Below are 18643 nucleotides of genomic sequence, written 5' to 3'. Positions count from 1 at the left end.
TTAATTTGAAGAATTCTCAGGGTTTGTTAACATACTCACTATGAAGCGTTTTCAAATATTGTTGTAAGTTTATGAGGTTTCATAATGTCTGCTGCCAAAACTTTTGAGACATTCAGGAGCCTTTCTTTTTCATTTACTTCAGTACTGGTTAAACCCAAAACTCAAGTATTGTTGAAAATATTTTCGGAACCATGCCTGTCTGTGTACTTGTTGATGCTTCACTATTGTCCAATGCTTGCTTACACCCATTTAAAAATTTATCCATGATTCTGTTTAAATCTACTGCCGTTAATATTTAATACTGTGAACTGCAATTAACACACAAATTACAACATACATATCCACGACAGAGTTGCTAGTGATAGAAGGATTAACTCGACTGAGACTGGCTGGAACTGAACAAGGTGCAGCATTTGTACATGAGAATGTCTGATATGGTGGATATAAGACAGAGCAATATAGAGGCATCGATTCTGGTTTTCTCAAGGCAGCATATCAATGTTGCCAAATATCAATAAATTTACTTATTCTTGGTCATTTTTAAGGTTTGCAATTAAGGTTGTAGTATGGCCTTAGCAAAAAATACTCAAAATACATTATTATTGTATACATTGTTAATGTATGAGAAGAGTGAGCGTAATGAAAATGATTGAAAATTGGGTAGCAAATACTGAAAGGTTGAGAAATGCTGCCCCTTAACCCAAATCAACTGGGACTAAGAAGGGAGGAAAAGAACTGGGCAATGGTGAGGGAAGTGGGGTATTATAACAATGAAGGCGGTAGAGGATGCTTTAAGAAAAATGAAAATAGGCCAAGCACCAGGGATTGATGAGGTAAGCACTGATATGATGAAGGCTGCAGAAGTTTGTGGTTTACAATGGCTGTATAGACAGTTCAGATGTATATGGAAAATGAAGGTGAATCCAGAAGACAGGTAAAAGGGAATAATAATCCACATATTTAAAACGGGGGGAAAATGTTACGCAGTAATTACAGAGGTATTACACTACTTTCACACAAAGTTGTTTGAAAGAATATTGGAAAACTGTATCAAAAGAAAGATACATGGGGTTTGGAAAAGGGATGGGATTCAGATATGGTAGATGCACTATAGATGAAATATTTGGGCTTAGACAAGCAAGAGAAAAGTGGAATTTTAATAAGAAATTAGTAAAGGGGTTTCTCGACATAGTAAAGACATGTGATAGCATCAATGGGGAAGTTGTATGGCAAGTGCTAGAAGAAAGTAATGTGAATAAAGCAGACATACAGATGGTTAAAGCTATATGTGACAGGAACCAGAGTTGTTTCAGGACAAGGCTGGGGAGGTCACATTGTTTTGAATTAGAGAACGGGTTTAGACAAGGAAGTGTGATCCCCCCCACCTTTATTTATAACTATGGATGGATTCTTCAAGAAAGTTAAAAAGGAAATAGCAGAAGAAATAATCTAACTCATTTGCAGAAGACCTGGCTATATGGAGATAGGCTGAAAGAGACGTAAAGTATGCAATATATATGTGGAATGAAGAAATTCAGATATGTAGCATGCAATTCAGTGTTAAGAAGAGAGAAGGGATTGTGGAAAAAAGGGAAATTCAGTAGACATGAATGGTAGTAAAATAGACAGGGTAAGAGTTATCTGTGAACAGCTTCGTCTGAGGATGGGGGAGTGGTTAAGGAAATAAGTACAAAAGTACAGAAGACAAGATTTTATCAGTGTAAGAAATCTGTTCTGGAATAAGGAGGTACCTACACAATTTAAGAGAGTTATCTACCCAGCCTACTTGGTGCCAATTCTTACCTACATGGCAGAAAGCTGGAAAGGTGATAGAAAGATGGAGGGTAGAGTACAGGCAACAGAAATGATGCATGCCAGTGAAGCAAAAAAGGAATAGAGTAAGAAGCAGTAAGAGAAATTGAAATTGAGAAACCATGCTGGGTCAATTGGAAGATCTAAGTTCAGATTGTTTGGGCACATTGATAGGATGGATGAGGAAAGATTACCAAACAGGATGCTTTTTTCCTTTCTTTTTTCCTGTTTAGGCTCTGGGAATTACCGTTCAGGTATTACTTCAGAGGATGAATGAGTTTGATATGTATGAGTGTAAATGAAGTGTAGTCTTGTACTGTCTCAATTCGATCATTCCCGAGATGTGTGGTTTATTGAAATCCAACCACCAAAGAACACTGGTATCCACGTCTAGTAATCAAATCTGTATAAAAGTAACAGCTTTTACTAGGATTTGAATGCTGGAACTCTTCGACTTCCAAATTGAAATCAGAAAGGTGATTTGGGAAGACGCGTTCACCACTAGACTGACTCGATGGATTTACCCAACAGGATGCTGCATGCAGAGGAAACAGGTAGAAAACCAAGGGGGTAGACCAAGAATGAAATGGATAAATAGACTGAATACAAAGAATACATTAAATACAAGAATACATGTGATTGAGAAAGTGCACAAGAGAGGATGATATGGTGAGAGTAATGAAAGAAAGTTCATGAATCAAAAAAGTTACAGAAATTTTGTAGAAGGCCCAACCTGAGGAAACTTGGAGGATTAAAGGGAACTGAAGATGATGATGTATAAAAGGATTTATGAAAATAGCAAATTACTTACTTTAAAATGATAGTAAACAATCAATGTGCACTAATACTATACAAAATCAATTTGTTTTTATTCTTGCTCTAATTTGGTCTCAATCACTGCATAAAAAGACACATATACACACAGCTCCCAACAAGTCATAAAAATAAAACTTTATTGACCTCTCTGACAGAGAATTAATATATTTCCAGAAGTTTATGAATGCAAATCTTAGTCAGGCTTGGTACTTTTTCATACATTGCAAAAGGATCTTATTAAGAAGAAACATACATCTAGCAATTGTAATTGGGTGTCAGCTTATAAGGGTAAATTAATAAATAAATTTTAATCATTTAAAAATATTTAGTACATGAAATATTAAGCAGGACGGATAGAGATTAATTATTTTTCTTTTGAAGATTTCAACAGCTATTGCGCATCAGTACTTGAAGTTCAGATAGGTTACAAGCTTAAGGTTAAAAAAAAAAAACTTGAGATTAAAAGTAAGTTGTCAACATTAACAATTTCTGTCTGAAAAACGTGTATTGTTCAAAATAATATAGGCATTAACCACTGTCCTTGAATAACAAACAATAACAAGTTTTTTTTACCCAGAAGTATAGTTTCCTGGTTCAAAATTTAAAAGAAAACTGTTTTCAGGGAAAAGTGCTGAAATACACACATGCGCATATATATGAGCATAACCTCTAATTTTTGTACAGAAAGTTTTTAATAAAAAGCAACATAATCAAAAAAAAAAAACATTTTTTAAGATAGAGCTAAAATGTTGAAAAATGGTCAATTAAAAAGTTATAACCCAAATCTCGTGACTTAAGAAAATTAATATTTTTAAAATTTTAGATGCCACTTTAAAACAATAATCAAGGAAAAATATTTGGGGCGCAAAAGATAATGTAAGTGATTTGGTTAAAGCAGCCTTGAAGAGTTAATTCAGTAAGGAAGAAAAGAATGAATTCTTAATGAAGGGAGATAATAAAAGCATGTTCAGTACTTTGCAAGAGGCATGTAAATAGACAATAATAAATATCTCTTTATTGTATATGAATAATGTATCACTTTTTTTTTAGTAAATTAGATTCACAGATTGAGTAGCAATATAAGTAAATCAAAAATTTACTCTTATTTGACACTAATATTAAAACATGTTAGTTGTGTAATTTTCAAAATATTAACAAAACTTAGATACAAAAGAGTTTGATTTAGGGGATTCTATTAATTTAATGACTGCAAATCTAGAACAAATTTGTTAATAACAGATATCCTTTGCAAAAGTCTCCCAAATCGTCCACATTTTCATTGACATCACTAAGCTGTGCTAATTTTAACAAAAACCTGAACAAAAAAATATTGTTTTCTAAAACAAATAAAAATAATATACAACTGACAATGAAACAAAATAAATGTAACACTTGTATTTTCTAAATTTATTTCTTGTGCAACATATATTTTTTTATTAATTTAATAATTTGATATGTAAAAAAAGGATTATTTAACGTTATAAGAAGTAACACATAATTAATGTTATATTTAAGATAAAATTGTAAAAGGAACAAGGAAAGGAATTAAGAGGAAAAACTATTAGTAAAAATTATTACATACTTGTAAACAATCTCTCCAGTAGTAAGAGAAGTGCCATCTTCTCCCTGCACGACACCAGTAGGATCAACAGTCTTTACATAAGAAGTAGGATCCTCAACGGCATTACCAAATGTTGGAGTAAACGATGATGTAGTAGAAACGACACTACCATCTTCAGCATGGTGCTCCATCACCGATCCTGTACCTAGAGGAGGCTGATCCCATACCTATTTATAAAATTGAGGTATATAATTTAAAAAGAAAATAAGATAAAAACACATTAACAAATATCTAGATAAAAGCCTAAAAGAAAAATCCTCCGCCTATACTACAAACGTTTATAAAAATTTAATACCCATTCTATTTAATACATCATTAAATAAATGAACTAATAAATAGATCTTTTATTGACTGAGAGACAATCTTTACAAAGTTGTTTACCTTTACCCAAAAACCAAACATTTTCTAGACCGAAGGTTAAGATTGTAACATAGTGTAATTGACAAAGCATTTGATTTCTCTTTTAGTATTTCAACAGCATGAATAAACTGTTTAATGGTATATAATTTTGAAATGTAATTTAGGTTTTTGATATATATATTGTGCAATTCATTTTGTTACATACTTTCATCACTCTTACCTAAATTTATTTATATCCGTACAATATTAGGAGATAATGTAAACTTCTGCATTGGTCAAACTGAATTTACTATATTCAGCTTAACTTGGATGTGAAGATGTTTTTCATTGTTTTTATTGGTTAAAAAATACAATTAAAAATCATCACTGAAGGTGATCTAATGATCTAAAGATGTCTCCTATCTCTCCCCTCTTCCATTATCTCCCAATCGGCGGGAGATTTCTTCGATTAATCTAGAAATATTTTTATTAATTTTAATATTTACAAACTGAAAATTTTGACATTAAAACTGTGATAAAGCTAGAAGTAAGCTATATAGCAGAAACCCTAAGACTGTGCAACAAAAGTCCATTAGAAAAAAAGAAAGGAAAATTGTAAGAAAACTTATAGTTCCTAAATTTCAAAATAATCAGGTAAAATTAATTCCATATAACAGACATTATACTAAAATTGAAAAACTGTCAGACACAATAAGGAAAAGACAAATTGAATTTTACTCCCTTTTATTTAGAATGAATAACAGTAGACCGAATAAACAAATTTTTGATTCCTTCCAAAGTAAAAAACATAAGTCCAAGACCTACAAGTACTGAAGAAAACATAAGGGAAAGAGAAACTTTAAAGAGCATAAGAAATGAAAAAAGTTCTAAGAAGACCAAAATGCAAGAACAGGGCTGAGAACAGAATTTTCTGAAGAACAAAACAAATAGATATCAGAAAGAATGAAAAGGTAGTGGGCAAATAGAAAAACAGAAAAAAACAAACCATAAATAAATAAATGATCTAACATGTTCCAAGGTGAACTATTTGGGAAAAAACAAAAACAAAAAAGAACACAGAAATTTTCTTAACATATAGAGTTATTAAATGCAAGATAATGCTAAACAAAAAAAAACAAAAAAACAAAAAAATGGAACAAGAAAAATGAAATTATAAATTTTCTAAATTTTTATAAAATAACCAATTCTGAACAATTAATTTAGCAAATGTTGACAGTCATTTTATCATAAAACAATATTATCTTACATAGTATTACTGTTCACAATCGATACAAGTGTAGGATTTGTACACAAAAATCTCACATCACAGCAAAAAACTAGCAGTAATAATGTGATCACTAAAAGCAAACATTTCCCAAGATACCTTTTTTTGGTATCTTTGAATGTTTATTTAACTGTAAACCTGCTTATAAAATTAAATGATTTTAAAAAGGAAATATGAAACTAATCGGCAATCACCTTTTTTACAGATGCTATCTTGAAATTGAGATCTGCAGCAGAATTTGGTGCAGCATTTATGGATCTTTGAAGGGCTGCAATACTTTTACTTGATTTATCTTCAGATAGTAATTCTGTGTCAAAGAAATCGAGTTTCATGTCTGCAGTGTCTTCATTCTATACAAAATAAAACAACAAAAATAAGTGCAACAAGAAATCATTGAAATAGATCAAAAGAAACATAATACTCAAAATTTTAACTGTATACCTATTAACATTTATTATTGTTTATTCAGTACCATTGCTTCATTCCACAATTTACTGATTCATATTCATGTAATTCTATCTTCTGACTTTCTAATCCTCTTTCAATAGACTGAAATAAGGTATTTCAATAGTGTTTGAAAACTCTACAGCTGTGAGTGAATTTTAATGACGGCTCAATAGCATAACTATTACTTTTAATAAATCTTATTACTTTTCACTGTCACAATTCTACAAAAAACTTGACAACCTAAGGAAAAATATTATATGAAATATTACACTAATGGAAGATTATTTTTAAATAAAATAATAAACTAAGCAATTTTGTTAGCTTTTTATCTTGTAAATAAGTTAAATTATGATTCAAAATATGTGACAGAAACACTAGGCCAATACATTGTAGATTGATGTGGGTCTTCTGGAATGAGTTTTTACAATAACCGTACTGTTTGTACTACTTGCTAAAAATTATATTTTTGTTCAATTATTCGCATTTCCTTGCAACATCCCTTTACACTCCAAATCTTAAATGCATTATATTTATTTTACAAATTCTAAAATTAATATATGATCAATTATCATCTATTAACATGTTAATGATGAATGCTAACCTGCCAGGTTAGTCTAGTTGTTAAACTCATTGCAAAATCGGCTGATTTTTTAATCTGGTAGTTCTAAAGATTGAGCCTTGTAAAGGCAGTTGTTTTTATATGGATTTAAATGCTGGACTGTGGATACTGGTGTTCTTTGGTGGCTGGGTTTCAATTAACCACACATCTCAGAAGTGGTCGACCTGAGATTGTTCCAGACTACATGTTTTCTGGTACATTTATACTTGCATTGCACTATGTCTGCACCCACGTCAGGCCTGGCAAGCCAGAAGCAGTAATTGCATTTGCCTATATACAAACACACCCAGACCTGGCAGTAGCTGGAAAACTGGTTGGAGAAAACACATGTTGAATAGTGTAGTCTTGGTATCCTATGAATTCTCCCACATATGACTGTAGACGCCAATCAAAGTTAATTCTCTAACTTATTTCAACAGGTTTTATTGGGAGCCAGCCAGTTCAGATAGGTGTTATGCTATACAGTCAGTCAAATGTTTTTCCTACCAGATGGTGAAGTCATTCTCCACAAACATACAGGAAGGTTTTTTATAATTTTTTCAAATTTGGCTTTTCATACCATTTTTTCCTATTGTGTTTTTAATTAATAGTAGTTTTTTATTTAACCAAAAATTGAATTTTAATAACCGTTTGTAATTGCTGGGACTTTATGTTCAACATTAAAAAATGTAAGAATACATTATTTTAAATTTGTTTAAAGCATTATTGTTTTTAGTTTTTAGTTTAAAAAAATAAATAATTTTTTTTCTGTAAAAGAAAAAAAAATTACTAGCTCTTTAAATTAAAAAATTTAGTCCAAAAATAAAATTTCAAGCTTTCAACAAAATAGAAATAATGACAATTTGACAATTTTAAACGAACTTGTTAAAATTTATAAACAATTATCAAAATAAATAACATTAGAACTGAGCAACAATTTAATTGAATTTATTATTTTTTTTTTACTTAAATATTTTTGTAAAATTTGTAAATAGAAAAGCTTTAGAAAAGGATTGTTGGTGCTATTTTTTTTCCATGTAGTAAACACAGATTTCAAAGCCATTCACATCTTACAATTACCATTCGACAATTTCTCTACAGCACATTTGAAATCAGGAATGGCAGTTTTTATTTGTCATTTTCCCTTGAAAAGAATGGAATCTTTTCACACTGTAAAATTTCTTTTGTTTTCAGCTAGATGTTCACGGCATTTAACACACTTTCTTTGAACAACACTAACTCATACTTGTTTATCTTTTTCAAAACTGCTACTGATATTTCTCTTTTGACATAGTAACATTTGGTATTTATTTTCCACATGATTCTTGTCTTCTCTGATTCACGCTATTTGAGCATATTGAATATAGGTCTCACTGCATCATTGTCTCTAATCACAGCCACTTTGTTTTCATTTCAACTGAATTATCACTAATTTTATTCATCAGAATTCATAGTTTGTAACGATTAAAACATGAATTACAAAGCCAGATTCAAAGAAAGAACGAAAATGTAACTATAAAAATATTAATAAAATTAAATGCACAAAGCAGAAAAAAATAACATTTTATTATTTGATATATCGGATCAGCCACCTTTTGTGTATAACCATATTTTAATAGCTTTTTTAGTGGCTAGGTATCAGAATTTCTTTGTGAACTGATATTTTACTAATGAAATAAAATTTTCTTATTCTTTTAATTATTTTATTTTAACTATCAATTTCTTCCTTAACGGATACCCAACAATATTTTCAAAATAGTAATTTGGTTGTCATATTCTACTATATCCTTTTTTACTGTACTAACGAAAAATCCAAAAATATACTCTTTTTTCTTCATTAACAATATATTTAAGTATCCAAATCATGTAAAAATATATTAGGTAAAAAATTGTCTACTGTGAATGGAGATGCTGACAACATTTGACCAACAGCACGTCCGTGATTTATAAATTATTGTTTACAATGCAAACAGCGTATAGCGAGATTTTGGAGCGTAGCCTTCTAAACCTACTGTAACATTTCAAAAAAAGATTTTGTACAGAAAAGTCTTGAGAAGCACTTATCAGGTAGTGTTAGCGATTGCACAGCTTGCACACTGTCAGTATGTGTGTGTGTAGAAAAGAAAGGAAAAAATATAGAAATACTAGCCTAAAAGGATGTGCTTGAGGAGATCCATTGCAGGTCCTAACTGTATGCAAGAATGAAGGTTCCTCCTATTTTTGAGACATCATGGTTTTAATAGACATGAAATCAAACACAGCTGAAAAGCCTAGTCATAAAATCATAATTTACTTACTTTACTAAAGGATATAGGCATTTGGAGAGGTTCAGTTTTTGTTTCTTGACCTTTCATATCTGAACCAGGTGGTTTAAATCCACTTAATGTCATTGCATGTGAATTTTCTTCAATGCCTTCCATTTTTCGTTCTGTAACAAATATGTTTAATGAACATACCTCAAATTAAAAGTAAAAAAACACAAGAAAATGATTAATATGCATGTTTTAAAAGTACAACACATTTTATGGTTTATCATAATCAATTGTAATGAACTTTTATTAACAGAGCAATAAAAAATAACACTAATCTGATAAAAGTTTCAATTCTTAAATTACTGCTTAATATTTAATAAAATAATTATTAAATGTTCCACATCTCACATAGTAAGCATAGCTCATAAACAGGGAAAAATACAGCCAGTTCCTTTATTTTATCAGTAAATAGGCCAAAAATACAGGAAAAATGTATCTATCTGATATCACATTATGAGATAAAACAATTTTCAAGCCTCACGCTCAGGGCTCAAAATGTTAAAGTGTAGCTGACTAACAAATGTAAATTTCTCAGCATTTTAATTTAAATCAATTTTCCTGTAAATAAATTATTAGGTACTTTACCACTTTATGTTTGGTTTGATTCTTCATCTGTTGTTATTTTATTATACTTTTTGTTGACAATCTCAAGTATTTCTCAACTATTTTCTGTTCACCTCAAAAGTACTATATAAAGAATATAAAATTCAGCATAAAAAAAAGAAAGATATAATAAAGAACTTAAATAATACAAACAAATGCAATCATATACAATCTAAGCAGAATATATAAAAAAATAACATAGGATGATTAGCTATAGAGTACTTGAGAACAAAAAAGAATGTATACATTGTTGTTTGTACATGTTTTGCATACATTGTGGTAACCTTTTACTAACAATAAGTTAATGTGCTGTTGTATTACTTCTATATGTTGTAAATTTTATACTGTAGGGCAATTTATAACTAGAGTGAAATCTAAGTATGAGCCTGCTGTATTTAAATACGAGAAAATTTTATCCTGCAGAAATTTCAAGGATGATTACATTGGTAATGAGATTATGAATGAATCAAGTGGGAGAAAATAGTGAATTATATTCAATGAAGGTGATTAAATGTTCACAACCAAGACTGATAACTGTCAAGACAATCCACTCTAAAGAATGAAAAACTGAACTAAAAATATACAAATATCTTTACAGGTAGAAAAAAAATCACCACAACTGATGAATTAATAGCTCATTTTCTCAAGATTTAAATTTCTCTTTACACGAAATTGTTCATACAAATAAATCTGTGCAAACTGGTTCCTTGACTATTGTATGACAAAATGTGATTAAAAGCAGCTTTTCTTAACAGATATAAAAGAGAGCAATAAGTTTCTTAAATCATATTACTATTAGCGATGAACGCGTTATCTACTATAGAATAACTAAAAGTAAACCCATTAAATGACCGGTATCATTCAGGAACAGCTTCAAAATAGAAGCAAACCAAACAAAATAAACAGATTACAGAATTTGATGGCAATGTTTTCAGGAACTAGCAAGACCTATTATTTACTGATTGCTTGCTAAATAGAACAATAAATTCACAAGCTTATGGTAAAACATTATTTAGGGTTCCATCACACAGTACAAAATAGACTTACCACACCTTCATTTAGTGGTAATACCTTCTTTCATGATAATACTTTTCAGTAACAACTCATACAAAACTTTTAAAATTTGACTGGGAAATATTCCAGTAACAATAATTCTGATCCTTGTGATTTTTATTTGGCAGCAGTCATTCTGAGTATGGTTAAAAAGCAGTCACGGAAAATGGCTGAAAAAATACTAGCAAAATTAAGTAATGATGGAATAGACTGACACCACACGATGAATGTTTACTTTACTGAACAAAGAAAATAAAGTTTTAATAAAGTACCCTGTAAAAACTTGTTTCATTGTTAACAAATTTACTTTCTGGATGACCCTTGTAGAGAAGTTATCTGATTCTGTGAGGAATAATCATTTTTAACAAACACAGGAAAGACATTGAAATTCTTTAAACTATCAGTAATGTTTAATAATAACAGATAAAAATGATCAGAGAGAAAAGCCACATCTCTGGCTATCAAACTCTTCACCCCCTCAATAAACTATTTCAGATGAAAATTAAATGGAACATTAAATTAAGCAACTATGAAAGTATGTTGTGTAAAAAAAATTCTACTCTATTATTCAAAATTGAATATGAACAGCTCAATTCAGTGTGATTCTAGTAGTGTTACTGAAAATATTGCATGCTTGTTTGTTCCTGTAAAAATCTTTTGAAATGGCTGGTCATAGAAAATCCCGCTGACTATGAAGCGAGTGCCATCATCTGTTTCCTTCATGCCAAAAACTTATCCGCTGTTGAAATTCATTGTGAACTTTATGTAGTATATGGTCATGAGTGACAGTATGGTAAGACAATGGTGCCATATGTCTCAGGAAGACTGAACAAACATTCATGACAATGAAACAAGTGGTTGATTCTCAATTGCCACAGATGAACTTGTTGCAAGTGAAGATGTGAAAAATTTGAGAAAATTGTTGATTCACAATATAAGAGAATTATTTGAATTTTCCCCTAACACATTGCGAACAGTGCTGTATGAAATTTTAACCAATAGGTTACACTTCCACAAATTTTGTACTCACTGTTGCCTAAGCTTCTTTCTCGTCAACACACAAAAAAGAGTATGGCATCAGCACTAACCTTTCTTCACCATTAGCGTAACAAGGATAAATTGTTTGATCGCATCATAACAGGCCGAGACACGGGTTAAATTTATTAAAGTGAAAACAAAAGTTCAATCAATGCAGTGGGGCACACCAGTTCTCGTAAACCTATAAAGGCCTGTTACACACTTTCTTCAAAAAAGCTGATGGCATCAGTTTTTTTGCGATCATTAAAATATGATCCTGATTTGATTTTACAGAAAGAGGTACAATTACTGCTAAAACTTACAACGAGACATTGAAGAAATTCAGAAGGGGCATAAAAAACAAACAACACAGCATGCTGAGTTCAGGTATTGGTTTTCTTCATGAATACGCTCATTCACATACTGCAGTACACACCCAATGCCAAATCAACAGTTTCAAATGGGAGTTGTTTAACTATCCTCCTACAATCCTAATTTGGCTCCCAGTGATCATCTTCTCCCGAAAATGATGAAATGGTTAGCAACACAGCATTTTGAAAATGACGAATAGTTGAAAAACTGTGTTATTACCTGGCTTAATTCAAAGGTGGCAGGGTTTTATGTCGAGGGAATTCAAAAACTTATTTACTGATATGCCAAGTGCCTCAATTTGGATGGCCATTATGTAGAAAAGTAGCTATAAGATGTATATAATAAATTGCTTTTTTATCAATTGATGTTTTTTGATTAATGTATCAGAAGATACTTTCTGAAAATCCTTTGTATTCTATTTGAAGGCGTTAAAAAAAAACTTTGACCAGTTTCAAAAAAGTGTAGACCCACTACTACCTCCCTTCAATCACTAAAAATGAAAATATTAAAGTACTCAAATTGTATGTTTTCAAAAAATGCTCTACTTCTAGAGAGTAAAACAGTCTTAATATAACAACTGCTAAGAAGATTAAGTTATCAATTACCTCTGCTTCTATCAATCTTCTGATTCTTGAATTTATTTTTCATGGCTTGCATTTGATCCCCAGGAGTGGACTTGTAATTAGTGTTTTCAAAAATAATTGTTTGAACTGGCGCAGTAGTACCATCCAGCACAGCTTTCTCTATTGTCTATAATAAAATTAAAAAAAGAAATGTATAAATAACAGTTTTTAGTTCACTTGAGATTAATATGAACTGTGACTAAAACTAAGTCATCACACAAAATAATTTAATTTTTTTTTAATAATACCTAAGAGGAAAAGTCAACCACAACAAAGTACAAATTTTACAAACTTTTCTTGGTTACTACTTTTTCTCAGATCATTACAATTTTTCTTTGAGATATTTATAGAAAAAAGGAACAAAAAACAAATATAGTAAAACTTCTCTAAAGCAGAAATTAGCAGTAGGATATCAAAATAATTTATGCATTGGCGGATCTCCATTTTACAGAACAGTTTTATTTCCAAGAAGAAAGATGGTACATTTATCTATATCTATTGTAGTTCTCTACTACATTTCCTGTTTATTTTAATGTTTTACATCTTATTTTCAGGTATTTACTAAAAATAAAAATAATAGCAATAAAATAAACAAAATATTTCCTCTTAACGTAAGTTTAAATTAACATTTAGTTCAAATTTGTAAGAATCACAAGCAATAAATCTGTAATAAGTAGTAATGATAAATAGAATTTATTCTAATAAACGGTGACACAGTAACATAACACAGCACATTTTGTGTAGATCATTTCAACATCTTACATTGTTATAAAAAAAGAACTTACATAGTTTTGAAAAATTTTATTTCAGAAAGATTGTGAAAGAAATTTCTACCATCAATCCACATTTCTTAATCAAACCATTATAATTCTTTATACAGTGCAATATTTCAGCTTTACAAATGCTTTGAAAAGTAATAAAAAGGCTTCTACCTATCACAGGCCATATACAAGGTGCGACAATAAAGTAATGAGATTGATGTGAAAAAAATGTTGCTTACCGTTTTAGTCATGTTTAGTGTTTTCTCCTTCAAAGTAGTTCCCCTCTGATTGCATACACTTATTCCAGCGCTTCTGACATTGATGGTAACATTTCTGGAACTCATATTCTGCAATATCCTGCAATACCCTTGTTACAGCTTTTTGGACATCTTGAGTTGTTTGAAAATGGTGTCCCTTGACCACCATTTTGACTCTTGGAAATAGAAAAAAGTCGCACGGAGCGATATCTGGTGAATAAGGTGGCTGTAGTAGTACTGAAATTTGTTTTGAGGTTAAAAATTGCTGTACTGACAGAGCAGTATGGGATGGCGCATTATCGTGATGCAGAATCCAATTATCAGCAATGTTGGCACGGACATGAAGAACTCGTTTACAAAGTCTTTTAAAGTTTCTTTGTAGAAATATTGGTTAACTGTTTGTCCAGGAGGCGCCCACTCTTTATGAACAATTCCCTTGGAATCGAAGAAGCACACAAGCATGCATTTCACTTTTGACTTTGACATGCGAGCTTTTTTTGGTCTGGGTGATCCCTTTGAGCACCATTGTGAACTTTGGCGTTTTGTCTCTGGATCGTATTGAAAAAACCAACCTTCATCACCAGTGATAACACGGCTCAACAAATCTGGATTGATTTCCGTTTGCTCTAACAGATCGGCTGCCACATTTTTCCGTGTTTCTCGCTGTTGTTGTGTGAGATTTTTGGGGACCATTTTTGCACAAATCTTTCTCATACCAAGATCTTCAGTTAATATTAGACGAACCGTTTCTCGATTGATGTTGAGTTCTTCTGCAATCACTTTAACGGATAATCTTCGATCAGATCGTACGATTTCACGCACTCTGGTCAAGTTGACATCTGTCCGTGAGGTTGATGGTCGTCCACTACGGTCTTCATCTTCAACATTCGTTCTGCCTTCACTAAAAATTTTATGTCACTGAAAAACTTGAGTTCTTGACATAACCTACTCTCCAAAAGCCTTCTGAAGCTTACCATAAGTTGTCGTCGCGTTTCACCCAATTTAACGCAAAAAGTAATGGCATACCGTTGCGCAATATTTTGTGGTTTCATTTCTGTGACGAGACACAAACACGTGTTCACTTATTACAGGACAACTCACAACTGAGCAGTTGCATCAATGTGCCGCTTGGACTAGAAGTAGCTTATAGACCAAGGTCAAAGATGGTGTGCCTACGCAAGCTGCAGGGTTGCCACATCTTGCAAAGAAAAATCAGTCTCATTACTTTATTGTTGCACCTCGTATGTATTACACATTGTGAAGTGACTAGGTTTGAAGAGTACCTCAGTTACTGTTACTTTTTAATGCCTTACTGGAAAGCCACTTTAGAAAGGATTTACTAAAATGTTGCTAAACTAAATTGTAAAGATCAATTTTATCTTTCCTTACATTTTATTTTTTATATTCAATACTGAAGTCTACCAGAGTGCTCAAACTTCTATATTTTTCTGACAAAATTTTCACTTTTCTAAATTTTTATAAATCTTCTGATTTCAAACTTTATCAACTGTACAATTATTTGCACCTTCTAGTAATAACATATTTAAAATACCTCAACTCTTTCTTTTTTCCAATAATCCATTTCTACTCTCAACATAAAATTTTTAAAGATCTTAATTCCTTAATACCTAATCCGTTTAATACTGCCAGACTTATTTTTCTTTGTGGGTGAAAGCTTCCTTTTCCTTGTTATAGTCATCTTTTGGTATCTTCCTAAATGTGTACATCCCCTTTATAATTTTTACTGTCAAAGAATACAATTCTGCAACTTGTAAAAATCTAAAGCCAGGTCCTCCCACCAAGCTGCCTCTACCTCACTCCTATAACCTGGCATATGTAACATGTGCTACTGGTTGTAATAAAAGTATTGCGTATGTGCTATTAAAAAATATTTTTTTGTAAATGACTGCACCATATCACACAAAAATCATAACATTATTGTTTATTTATTATTATAAATAAACAACCCATTTCATATACTTTGTATTACATCAGTTACTGTTTACTTATAGCAAATACTTAGTTTAACATACTTAAAAAAAAAAAAACAATCCTTTCAAGAAATAAATAGCTTTGTATATACCTTGAACAAAGGTAATAATATATAATGCTATTAGGCATAAATAATTTTATGTGTAGTAACAAATTACCAGAACATATTTCATTACTATAATAGTGACGCCATGATTAGATACGGTGTTAAGTCATTGCAAATTAATTGATGTGACTTTTTGGATACACTACTTTGGCTACTAGTGTAAGTAGAGAGAAGTCATTTGAGTGATGTAAAGAGCAGTGGAGGGGATGCCATAGCTTACTTTGGACCCACCTTCAGATGTTACCATACATTATAGTAATTGATCATGCTCTTTTATCTTAAACTGTGACAAATAACTTGTCTTCTCAACTGAATTCCACTGTTTTTTATTCACTAAAACTTTACTTCCAAATTGAATTCTTTCATAGTTGTAATACCATGAACAAGTGTTCATATTTAAAAATTTTTTTCAAACACATAATATAATTACATTCTGAAAACAAATCATTCATTTCATTCAGAGGTCCTGGGATCGAATTCCAGACAGGCATGGCATTTTTCATATTCATATTTTATATACCCATGCATAAGTTTTGAAAACTTATATGGTGAATTAATTATCCAAAATAAAAAGCTTATTCATTACCTCTCTCCCAATTTTGTTAGCAAGTTTATCGCCACTAGTCGGACTACTGCGCTGGCTACTAGTACCAGACTGAGGCCTATCTTGAACCTCCATAACACCAGTAACTGTAGTACCACCACCTCCACTGCTGTAATTAAATAATAAAAAATACATGGCAGTTAAAATTAATCATTAATCAGTTGTATGATAATTATCAATAATCACTAATATACTTTACCTGCACTAGATTACCATGTTACTTTAATTAATAAATTAATATAACTTTAGCAAAACTTACTGTCCTTGAAAAATGTCCATATCTAAGCTCCCATATATATGGTACCTGAAAAATTTACCCAGAGCGATTGCAGTAAAGAAGCTAAACTAAGTGATATACCCACTTCCCCTACTGATTTAGACCAGTTTTATGGCTTTTATTTTTTTCACTATCATCAAATAGAACATTTTGACAGATACTGATAAGAAAACTGGGATAGATGGTTACTTTTTTACTCAGGTGCACTGTAAATTACTTTTATCTGTGAAACAATAAATTACCATAATGCCTTGATGTCATGAGTATAACACAGGTCTTAGAACTAAGAGGAAATTATAGATAAAACTAATTAAAAATCGCAACATCAATCTCAAATTCTTTAGCTAGCACTTATAGCGTTAATTTTTAAAATGGAACTATAATTCTACTACATGGTATTGATAATGAACACTGGAAAGTTCACATCCTTCAGTTTCGTATACAATGCAGAATTTATTTTTAATATGGAATTCAACTGTGGAACTTTCATCATTCAAAAAATATTTCTATTCATCCAAGTAGGTCCGCCATTATAATAATAAACCAACATTTTCTTTTCTTTTAGACACTGTAGTTAACTACATCTTATCAGAAAAGCAATTGAATAACATAAAACTAAACCTTAGCAACAAACCTTAGTAACATAAAACTAAATCTTACAACCATGACATAAATTTTTACATCAAAGCTAAAGAGCCCATACGCATCGGTCACCAACAAAGATCAATCTCATAAACAATGAAAATTTATGACGGAAGGAAACATTTCTGAAAACCAAAGTATTACAGATACTATAACATAATGATATTAGATGACAATGTCACTAACTGCTTGAATTAGAGATACTTTTTGAGGAATAAAAGTTCAACAATTGAATTCTGTATTAAAAATAAATGCTGCAATGTACAGAAAGCTGAAGAATATGCTCTTGATCACTGTTTATTATCAGTAAAACATAGTAGAATTATAGTTCTATCTTAAGAATAAATGTTACAATAAATGCTGGCTAAAGAATTTCAGTGATAGACCTCATAGTTAAGTTTAAGTCTTGTGTTATTCACCTCACATTTTACTGTTTAGTGAACTTTAGCCTCTAAAAAGCCATCACCACCAACAATCAAACAGTTAGATTCCTATAAATAAATTATCCGTTTATCAAACCTTGTTTATGATAATCTAGTTACTGGTTAATTACGAGTTTACAAATCACAATAAGAATTGTTTAACACGTTGATGAAGATAAACTAATAATTAAGAAATAAATAATTCTGAAGCCAAATAAAGAGAATTATACCAACCAAGTAGCATCTGTGCTGTTTGTCAATGGCGCTGACAACTGTAGGGCAGATGGTGGTGATGAATTTGAACTATTTCGCAACGATGGAGCTATTGGCTTATCCCATGCATTTTGGGTAGGAGGAGCTGGAGCTGTTAACTCTAAATATGAGAAAGTAGAAAAACATTAGTATAGCATTAAGAAACATCTTTTAAGATTAACATAAAAAAATAAAATAACTTTTTTACAAAATAAAACTGACTTCAAACAAAGTAAATGTTATAACAAAAACTGTAGACATTATTCCTATAAAAAGCTTTTGCATATTTCAAATCTATACAAAACTATCAACTATTTTACACGAGTTGAAAGTTTTGTAAATGCTTTATTATATTTTCTTACAATAAATCCTCAACATTTTCCAGTCAAAATGTGTTGAATATGTGTCCTACGTCACTAAAGTATAAATCAG

At 31.0% G+C, this 18643-nt stretch overlaps 1 protein-coding gene across 9 annotated transcripts in view; it reads right to left on the bottom strand.

Moving 5' to 3' along the window:
* The window catches only part of LOC142328426 (uncharacterized), a 225623-nt gene that overhangs the window by 71420 nt on the left and 135560 nt on the right, over window positions 1-18643 (bottom strand). For all 9 annotated transcript variants that reach the window (XR_012757269.1, XM_075372155.1, XM_075372162.1 and 6 more), the window contains 6 exons: window positions 18194-18332; window positions 16601-16727; window positions 12881-13025; window positions 9216-9346; window positions 6068-6223; window positions 4211-4416 (listed from right to left, as the gene is read on the bottom strand). Coding sequence is in view for 8 of the 9 variants with exons in the window: in XM_075372155.1 (XP_075228270.1) it covers window positions 4211-4416; window positions 6068-6223; window positions 9216-9346; window positions 12881-13025; window positions 16601-16727; window positions 18194-18332 (904 nt within the window). In the remaining variant the exon portion in view is untranslated. The remainder of the gene's footprint in view (window positions 1-4210; window positions 4417-6067; window positions 6224-9215; window positions 9347-12880; window positions 13026-16600; window positions 16728-18193; window positions 18333-18643) is intronic.

Source organism: Lycorma delicatula, chromosome 7 (genome assembly GCF_047948215.1).
Source record: "Lycorma delicatula isolate Av1 chromosome 7, ASM4794821v1, whole genome shotgun sequence".
NCBI classification, from domain to species: domain Eukaryota; kingdom Metazoa; phylum Arthropoda; class Insecta; order Hemiptera; family Fulgoridae; genus Lycorma; species Lycorma delicatula.
The sequence above is the reverse complement of the archived record's forward strand: the minus strand, read 5'-3'. Positions and strand labels throughout refer to the sequence as shown.